The sequence below is a fragment of the Camelina sativa genome, chromosome 12 (assembly GCF_000633955.1).
Source record: "Camelina sativa cultivar DH55 chromosome 12, Cs, whole genome shotgun sequence".
Classification (NCBI taxonomy): domain Eukaryota; kingdom Viridiplantae; phylum Streptophyta; class Magnoliopsida; order Brassicales; family Brassicaceae; genus Camelina; species Camelina sativa.
In genome coordinates, this window is record NC_025696.1 from 14,469,751 (window position 1) to 14,479,359 (window position 9,609).

Genomic DNA, 9,609 nt, shown 5'->3' on the forward strand with positions numbered 1-9,609 from the left:
TTTTAAACTTCAATCATGATTAGTGGCTTGTCTTCATTCATAAACATATTTTATTTTTCTTTAAAAAATCATACTCCCTCCGTTTCATAATGTTTAGAGAAGTATTTTTGTTTCATAATATATGATGTTTCCAACTTTCTATGCAACTTTTAGATTAAATTTATATTTTATATTATGCAGACTTATTTATGATTGGTTAAATTTTTTAAAAGTAACTATTTCTTAATATGCGTGTTTTCACTAAAACATCATATATTTTGAAACGATATTTTGAAACGGAGGGAGTATAATTTTATATTTCTTCCGTTAGAGTTTATATTTTTAACATTTTTTTTTATTAGTATTATTTCGTATATATTTGATTAAAAATTTTCAGTTTACTCTTATTGTTTTAATTTACTGAATAATATAAATATTAATGAATAAAACAAATATATAAATATTTGTTTTGTCAGTATGAAGTTTTAAAGGACACTTAATCTGAAACATAAAGAATATTATTGATTTACAACTTGTTTGATAATAGTAATGCAATGATCAGTAACATACATATAACAATCCTAAATGTTGTGACTATGACAATCTTTGACCCATGAAAACTTTATGATTTCCATATTTTAATTGAATATAATATAATTTTAGGCTAAATCTAAACCTTTTTTTTTTCTTTTTCACCAATAACATGTAAACTACTAGATTACAATATGAAAGTATGAAACTGAAATTTGAGGATTGTATTATAAACAAGTTGGGATAGATGTGTATTAGATGCCACTAAATTGGGAGATAATGATGTCAAGAAAATATATATGTGAAAACTCATATCACTGACTAACCTATGAATGAACGTGAGACATCAATACTTACATCAAAGAAACAAATTGCTGTAACAAAAACATTAAAGACACAAATAACAAATCAACCATAATCCTAGTTTTGCGTACTTGCATCAGTTAAGATTATCATAGTCATAGTTTCTCGTATTCAAACATATTTGACTCTATTCTGAGAATTTTTAGATCCGTAGCTAACCCCGGTTTGTAGTCCGGCTTGGGTTTTAAAACACTGCTCCAATGTGAAGTTTTAGTCTAATATAGAAAGGGTATGTAAGACTAAAGAGTTCAATGGTAAGAAACAGACACAAAAGAAAGACAAGAGTTTTTTTTTTAGTAATACAAGAAGGTTAGCAAGTAAACAAGCCAGCCATTGAAGGTCTCTCACAAAATCCCTCGTTAGACCTTACCCCAAACCACAAACACACACACACAACACATTGCCATTTTCACAACAAGGAATCATCCCATCGCTGCTCAGGAATGAGAGTAATGGGAAATAAGGGGAAAGAGGGATTTGATTGATTTGCTTTTCATCAGTAGTTGTTGGGCCATAACTGTTGCTGCGTCTGTTTAGACGCGTCTCTAGCGTTTTGTTGTTGTTGGTGCTGGTGATGGAGATGGTCTAATGACATTGCACCTTGTGAATGGTAAGGACTGACATAGCCATGTCCTCCAAAATGCTGTTGTTGCTGCTGAGACGGCTGCTGCTGCTGCAGTTGTTGGGCTTGACGGAAACCAGGAGGCTGCTGATTCTGATGACCTGGGAAGCTGTAATATCCACTTCCTGGAACCACTCGTGAGTTGGGTTGTTGACCTTGATGCCATGCTGCTGAGTTATCGTTCTGCAGATCAAAGCAAAACAAAAACAAACCCACTGGTTAAGGTTTGGAATAACAGAGACGGGCACATAAAACTTCGATCCAAAATTTCTAAACTGAAAAAATCCGTCTAAAACACGACCAGCACTGAAACATTACCTAGCCAAAACCAAACCTCAACCAAAATCAATAGATGAAATTCATGTTTACTAAATAAATACAATTTTAACTAAGAAATGTTATTTCTTTTCTATATTATTCTTAGTCATATATCTATATATCTAAAACCAGACCTAAACAGAAACCAAACTTCAGCTGACTAAACTGAGAAAACCAAACCAAATTTCATGGTTTACCTGCTGCTGAAGTGATGATACCAAATGATTGCTATCCTTAAACTGCGAGCTCAAGACATCCTCATACGAGTTTGTAGCATTTGTGGGATTCAAAGGGAAGTTGTTACTTGAAGCGGCGCCACCTCCAAAGCCGTAGGCAGAGGGAGGAGGAACAGGAGGAGCGGTTGCTTGAGTTTTGTATTGCGGAAGCATAGCAGCTAAGGACTGGTGATTACCAGTGGGAAACGCTTGCTGATAACCTGAAGCCATGTAAGGGTTGTAACTTTGTGCCATGAACGGGTAGCTTATCAAATTACCATAAGGCCCTAAAGGCATCCCTGGCTGATGAGAGTATGGGTTTAAGGCAAGGTGTTGTGCAAGAGCTGCTGCTTGTTGTCCTGCACTGGGCATTGCATTTTGAGTAGAAATACTCGCAGCTCTCAGTGCCTACAAACAAATGTATGAGTAAGCAATGGTATTAAGGAAAGCTCAGAATATGTTTATATGGAAGAGAAAGAGGGAATTTGGTTACCTCGGCCATGGACATTGCTGGGTCGTTAAGTGAAGAGGGAGCAGCAGTGTTGTATTTTGTTGGGAAAGGTGAGTAGTGAAGATCAGATTCCCTTGCGTCTTGAATGCCTGATGGGAGTAGTGTGTTGGGTAACGTACTTGTGTATCCTTGCTGCTGAACATTTAGAAAAGAAAAAAATAGAGATTGTTAGAAACCTTTTCAGTGATCTTTCGAATGTATGATGAATTTTTAAGGTTTAATAGAGTTTGGTTTTTTACCATTACGCTGGGGAAGTTGTCAAGATTCTGCATTCGAGGATTTGTTTCCGATGGAGGATTCAACTGTTGGCTGTTTTCATATCCGTAATCTGCAGGAGATGAAAACTTGTACTGATGACCTTCTTCTTGAGGAGGTTCATGTTGCACGGCTTCTGTCTCAGACTCAGTGGGAGAATGGTAATTCTGGGTAGTTGAATCGATTTGATAGGACACTTGTTCATTAGTAGCAGGATTTCTCAGCTGTTCTTCTTCCTCTCCATAGAAGTTAGTATCGGGATGTCTGAATGATGAATCATCCTCTGCTTCTAGTGGTTCATCCAAGTTATCATTCAAGCCACTAGCTTGACCAGAACCTATCCCGGAGCCAAAACTACCAAACATTAGGTGCGAGCATTCTGAGGAATGGACTTGCAGGTGATTGGGGATTATCACTGCAGGTTTGTCTTCTTTTGGTAATGCTTCCTGCTCTTCTTCATTGTCTATAGTAAGCTGCTGGAAACCGGTAGCAACAGATGCTGAAACATCTTCGGCTGAAAATAGTGGAAAAAGCAAACAGAACTCAAGAACAAGGACAAAGAGTAAGAAAAAGCTAATAAAAAGACTTAACACTGAGAATATCTCACCTCCATTTTCCTCATAAGAATGTCTCTCAGCTTTGTTATTATCATCATCACAAACTGAGGAGTCTCTAGAATCATCATCAACCAAATTTCTGCTTGATACTGAAGCAGGCGGATTGTGATCCGCATTAGGAGGCGACTCAATTGGATATGTTTTTGTTTCCTGATGAGTCTCATCCAGATGTTGAGACTCACTAAATTGGTCGGCAGACATCTTAGATTCAGCAGCAGGTTCCAAGACAGAGGAAGATTGATGAGAAACATCTTGTTTCTCAATTGAAGGCCATTCATCTTTCAAAGGGGCTTTACTTTTGCTTTCTTGAGCCTCTGAAGAACGAGGCAAAGCGATATTCTTCTGCTGTTGAGGCCTACCCATTTTAACAATATCAGCCATAGTTCTTTGCCCGGGGTTAGCACTAGCCCAAGCGGATTGATACGCAGGAGTAGGCAACGACGACGAAGTTACTGCATCACTTGATCCCGTTGGTGCTTTCTTGACTTCAGCGCTTGGAGGATCACTGCAAAGGCAAAGGAGATACTAAGATAACACAAAAAAATGACATTTTTAACAAAATAAGATAACCAAAAGACCACATGAGAGGGATGAACCTGTTTGATAAAGGTTGGCGTCCAAGAACACCAGATGAGGAAGAAGAGCCAGCCCAATGATTACGTGGTGCTCCGTTTTCTCTTCTGTTTGCAGGTACACCTTGAGCATTTCCAGTCCCTGAACCAAAATCCAGTTACAACTTATAGAGATAACCAAAAAAGACCACAACCAACAGAAGATAAAGAGAAACACTATCTTGCAAGAATCTGCATCTTATTTACCATTAGAGTTATACTTGTTTCCACCACCTCGAGAGGTGTTGTAACTGTCATTACCACTTCTAGCTCCGCGATTAGGGATGTTCCTCGTCCAGGAGTCTGCAGGATCTTTGGTCTGACCAAAAAAAGTGATAAGGCATTAGATTAAAAATTTAAAACATACTGCCTAGTGCATATAACTAAACTAGTTGCTGTTTGATGTTAAATCCACAAACCTCTTTCTTCTTCTCTCGTTTGCTCTTCACCTCATGAAAAGTATCTGAAAACAAGTTTTAACGAAACAACATTTTAAGACACACATAACCAATAGCTTCAGCAACTAAAAACAAAAATAAACAAAAACAAACAAAGGAGAAGGCAAAAAAGACAAAAAAAAAAACAGAATTTTAAGTTATTTCCAGAAACAGGTAACAAATGGAGACTGAAGATTCAACCAAATCCAATAAAACAAAATATAAAGTTCTGACACATTCTTACACAAGTCGTAACACCTTTTAACATGACTACTCAGAACAAGAACAAACAAATTCTTCATAAGCTTCCTTTAAAGTTTTGATTTTTTTTTTTTAATGCAGAGCTCTACTTCAATTAAACAAATTTGAAGCTAAAACCCAGAAAGAAGAAGAAAAGCTTATGGAGGGTTGAAAGAGAGAGAACCTTGAGAAAGAAGACGACTAACAGTTTCATCAGGATCCATATCGCACTCAACTAGCATCGCATAGATCTCTACCTCAGAACAGTTGACGATCTCTTTCAAACTCTGCACAACCTTTCTCGAAGACGCCGGAACACCCGTGTTGTTCGCGTTACTAACGCCGCCGCCACCTCTACCGCCCATTATTTCCCCTCTCTCTATCTCTCTCTCTCCGGATTACCGGAAAACAGAACGAATCAGATCTGAACTGAAAAGAAACTTCTTCAGCTCTCTCACGATTCCTTCTCCAGCGATTTCTACAAAATTAAAGGATTCTCTCGATCTTCGTATCTTCTCTCTCTTTCTCTCTCTTTCGTTCTCTCGCTATTGGCTTCGTCGAAGTATTTGAAGAAGAAGAAGAAAAAAAACCCTCTTTTTATTTCTTAAGCTTCTCTTTGGGTTTGGGGCTAAATTGGTTTTGTGAATAAAGGAAAAAGATTCAAATTTCTGGAAAGTTATGTTTTATCAAAATGGTAATTAAACTAATTAATGATATACCCAAAAATAAAAAAGTTATGTAATAAAAAAATTTGGTAATTAACTTATTTCTTTTGGTAAGGTTATTACCATTTTTATTAATTGTTATTTATTAACTTTATATATTTTTAGCATATGAATCTATTTTCATATTAACTTATTAAGACATGGATAGGTTTTGGATAATGATGGAACATATTTAAAACAGTTGTTGCTTGTTGCTGAGATTCGGATTAAATTAAGTCTTTTAAAAGAAGATAAATAATTGAGATTTGATTTTTTTTAAGATTCCTGAGGAAATGAAGTTCACGCGCTTTAAACAACGCGTGGAGACGTGGAGAGAGAATCTGAGCGTTTTTAAAAATGATTGAATAATGGATGAATATTGGATAAGGACGTAGTTGAGGGCCTACACGTCATATGGGCCTTAAGCCCATTATACCTAACTTGAAACCAAAACAATAAAATTTTAAAAACAAATTTAAAATGATGAGTACGTGTCAAGATAAAGATGAGCTGGATGAACTTTATACGTGGCAGGTTTCTACAGGTTAATAAACCGCCCACAAAAAAGATTTGATCGTAGTCGTAGCCGACGGGTCTCTAATCTCATTAGAACAGAAAAGCTCAATCTCGAACTCCTAGCTTCTGTGGTCTTTCAGAAAGGAGGAATGTCGTTACCATCATCATCGGGCGACCGGTCTGGTGGTTCCATGTTATTTATAATAAGCTATTTAATCTATAACTCACATTATAAGTTTCATGATTCTGCTTGCATGGTCTTTTTATGTGCAAATCATTTAATCATCCAACGCCGCCTTTATTTTGATTACGTGTAAGGAAGTGACCTGAGTTTTTAGGTATAAAGCCAATGTTGTTCTTTGTGTAAACATGTCCCTCTCAGATTATTTTAATGGTTATCTCCCTAACAAATACATGCCAATATGTAAACCTCTTCTACACTGGAACTTGTAACATTTGGTCACATTGTTGTTGTCACTAATGAAATAAACCAGTGAGAAGAAGAAGCTCACCAAAACCAAAAAGGTCACTGATATATCTTACCTTTAACATTAATCATTTAGATGCTTTGGAGATTTTATTAGGTAAACTAACTTATCGTGGGTGGATCTTCACTCCCCCCCACAAGGCCCGGCCTAAAGAAAATCCAGGAAAATCTGCAAGTTGAAGAAGGGTATCTTGGTCTTTTTGGGGGACGAAACGACATGATTATCTATCTCTCTTGTCCAAAGTTTAGAATCAACGAGCTCGTAGCTCGTCTTTTGTCCTACATTTCATTATTTTGACTCGTCTAATTTACGTTGTAGCCCGTCCTTTTGTGTCTCAACACCGATTTATAAAGAGAGTTTCTATCTCCTTTTATCGAAGTAAACATTGTAATTATGACCGTTCTGGACTTCAATATACCTCTCGACAAAATAGTTTCAAATTTTTGGCACAAAAGAAGTTTTTTTTTGTTTCAGAAGTATGGTTGGAAATTTTGACCAAAGAAATTGAAATTCGATTATACAGAAAAACAATAATACTTTTATACGATCAAAGGAAAAAGAAAATCGAGTACTTTTTTAAAAATTCACAAAAATAAAACAATTTTTTAAAAAAGGCAAAGTTGAATCGGTGGTCACAGAACAATCTGTACGTGTGGGAGAGAAGCAAACAGAGCAGCAAAAAATAAAAACATTGAAGAGAAAGAAGAATCTTGAGGTGGTAAAACGAATCCAAAATATCAACGACGACATCATTAAAAAAAGAAACCTTTTTTTATTTACTTTTCTCACTCTGTCTCTCGCTTGCTGCAAATGATAAAAGAATCAGCTTCTTCTTCTTCTCCTCCTCCTTCTGAATCAGAAACTCACTCCACACTTCCCCCAAAGCTATGGGATTCGAGAGCTCTTCATCAGCTGCTAGCAACATGAAACCTCTTGGCGGCGATTCTAAACCTCAAAAATCCAATACTGCTCAGTACTCTGTTGATGCTGGTCTCTTTGCTGATTTCGATCACTCCATTTACTCTGGCAAGTCTTTCAACTACTCCAAATCTGTCATTTCGCCACCAAGTTACGTTCCTGATGAACACATCACTGCTTATCTGTCTAATATCCAAAGAGGCGGTCTTGTTCAGCCTTTTGGTTGTTTGATTGCTGTTGAAGAACCTAGTTTTAGGATACTTGGTGTTAGTGAGAACTCTGCTGAGTTCCTTGGTTTGTTGTCTCTTGCTTCGACCTCTCATTCTGGTGGTGGTGAGTTTGATAAAGTCAAGGCTTTGATTGGAACCGATGCAAGGACGCTTTTTACTCCTTCTTCTGGAGCTTCTTTGGCTAAAGCTTCTTCCTTTACTGAGATTTCGCTGTTGAATCCTGTTTTGGTCCATTCTAGGACGACTCAGAAGCCTTTTTATGCTATACTTCACAGGATTGATGCTGGGATTGTCATGGATTTGGAGCCTGCTAAATCTGCTGACCCGGCTTTGACCCTTGCAGGTGCGGTTCAGTCTCAGAAGCTCGCCGTTAGGGCTATTTCTAGGCTTCAGTCACTTCCTGGAGGAGATATTGGTGCTTTGTGTGATACTGTTGTGGAAGATGTTCAGAGACTTACCGGTTATGACCGTGTTATGGTCTATCAGTTTCATGAAGATGATCATGGTGAAGTTGTTTCTGAGATCAGAAGATCTGATTTGGAGCCTTATTTGGGTTTACATTACCCTTCAACAGATATTCCTCAGGCTGCTCGGTTCTTGTTCAAACAGAACCGTGTCCGAATGATTTGTGATTGCAATGCTACTCCGGTTAAGGTTGTTCAGAGTGAGGAACTCAAGAGACCACTTTGTTTAGTCAATTCTACTCTAAGAGCTCCTCATGGTTGCCACACGCAATATATGGCAAATATGGGCTCTATAGCTTCTCTTGCACTCGCAATTGTGATAAAAGGCAAAGATACAAGCAAGCTTTGGGGATTAGTTGTAGGCCATCATTGTTCTCCTAGATACGTTCAATTCCCTTTACGTTATGCTTGTGAGTTTCTGATGCAAGCATTTGGGCTTCAGCTTCAAATGGAGCTTCAGTTAGCATCACAGTTAGCTGAGAAGAAGGCTATGCGGACGCAGACTTTGTTGTGCGATATGCTTCTCCGTGATACTGTTTCAGCTATTGTGACACAATCTCCGGGTATTATGGACCTTGTGAAGTGTGATGGAGCTGCGTTATATTACAAAGGAAAATGTTGGTTGGTTGGTGTTACTCCTAATGAGGCGCAAGTTAAAGACTTGGTGAACTGGCTGGTGGATAATCACGGTGATGAGTCGACGGGTTTAACAACTGATAGCTTGGTGGATGCAGGATACCCTGGTGCCATCTCACTTGGAGATGCGGTTTGTGGTGTGGCTGCCGCGGGGATTTCTTCTAAAGATTACTTACTTTGGTTCAGATCCAATACTGCACGTGCTATCAAATGGGGAGGAGCTAAACATCATCCAAAGGATAAAGATGATGCTGGAAGAATGCATCCGAGGTCATCGTTCAAAGCGTTTCTTGAAGTAGCGAAAAGCAAAAGCTTGCCGTGGGAAATCTCAGAACTTGATGCAATCCATTCCCTGAGGCTTATAATGAGGGAGTCATTTACCAGCTCCAGGCCAGTTTTGTCTGGTAATGTTGTGGCAAGAGGTGCTAATGAGCTTACTTCTTTTGTGTGTGAAATGGTTAGGGTGATTGAAACCGCAACTGCACCTATTTTTGGTGTTGATTCTTCTGGATGTATCAATGGTTGGAACAAGAAAATCGCTGAAATGACGGGATTGCTAGCTAGTGAAGCGATGGGGAAGTCACTTGCCAATGAAATTGTTCAAGAGGAATCACGTTCAGCTCTTGAAAGTCTCTTGTGCAAAGCTCTACAAGGTTATAATTTCTTATACAACTTTCATGTTATGAGTTCTAACAACTAACAGAAAACATTGATTTGTTGTGTTATTCAGGTGAGGAAGAGAAAAGCGTAATGCTAAAACTGAAAAAGTTTGGCCAAAACACTCATCCAGATTCTTCTTCTGATGTGTGTGTTCTCGTGAATTCATGCACGAGTCGGGATTATACTGAAAAAATCATTGGTGTATGCTTTGTTGGTCAAGACATCACTAGTGAGAAAGCAATAACAGATAGATTCATCAGACTGCAAGGAGACTACAAGACTATTGTTCAAAGC

The 9,609-nt window shown here is 38.0% G+C and overlaps 2 protein-coding genes across 3 annotated transcripts in view; one reads left to right on the plus strand and one right to left on the minus strand.

Annotated features, from left to right (window-relative positions):
• LOC104731723 lies at nt 1,108-5,348 on the minus strand. 2 transcript variants are annotated; one of them, XM_010451197.1, is made up of 9 exons: nt 4,884-5,348; nt 4,442-4,485; nt 4,230-4,341; nt 4,008-4,125; nt 3,402-3,916; nt 2,779-3,308; nt 2,522-2,671; nt 2,011-2,436; nt 1,108-1,678 (listed from the first exon to the last, which is right to left on the minus strand). In XM_010451197.1, exons 1-9 carry the CDS (start codon nt 5,062-5,064, stop codon nt 1,370-1,372), a joined length of 2,385 nt encoding a protein of 794 aa, XP_010449499.1. In that variant the 5' UTR covers nt 5,065-5,348; the 3' UTR covers nt 1,108-1,369. The 2 variants fall into 2 exon arrangements, with proteins under 2 accessions (XP_010449499.1, XP_010449498.1); XM_010451196.1 differs by having other exon boundaries at nt 2,522-2,674; nt 4,884-5,347.
• The window catches only part of LOC104731725 (phytochrome E), an 11,770-nt gene continuing 9,232 nt past the window's right edge, over nt 7,072-9,609 (plus strand). Inside the window, exon 1 of the mRNA XM_010451200.2 lies at nt 7,072-7,495. Coding sequence (XP_010449502.1) covers nt 7,295-7,495 — 201 coding nt within the window. The 5' untranslated portion in view covers nt 7,072-7,294. The remainder of the gene's footprint in view (nt 7,496-9,609) is intronic.

Bases quoted from the DNA above. Each gene is read 5' to 3' on its own strand.
- LOC104731723 (XM_010451196.1), bottom strand. From the start codon at position 5,064: ATGGGCGGTAGAGGTGGCGGCGGCGTTAGTAACGCGAACAACACGGGT. The intron at 3,917-4,007 runs GTTCATCCCTCT...TTGCCTTTGCAG, and splicing joins CGCCAACCTTTATCAAACAG to TGATCCTCCAAGCGCTGAAG. The intron at 2,675-2,778 runs GTAAAAAACCAA...CTAAATGTTCAG, and splicing joins ACAACTTCCCCAGCGTAATG to CAGCAAGGATACACAAGTAC.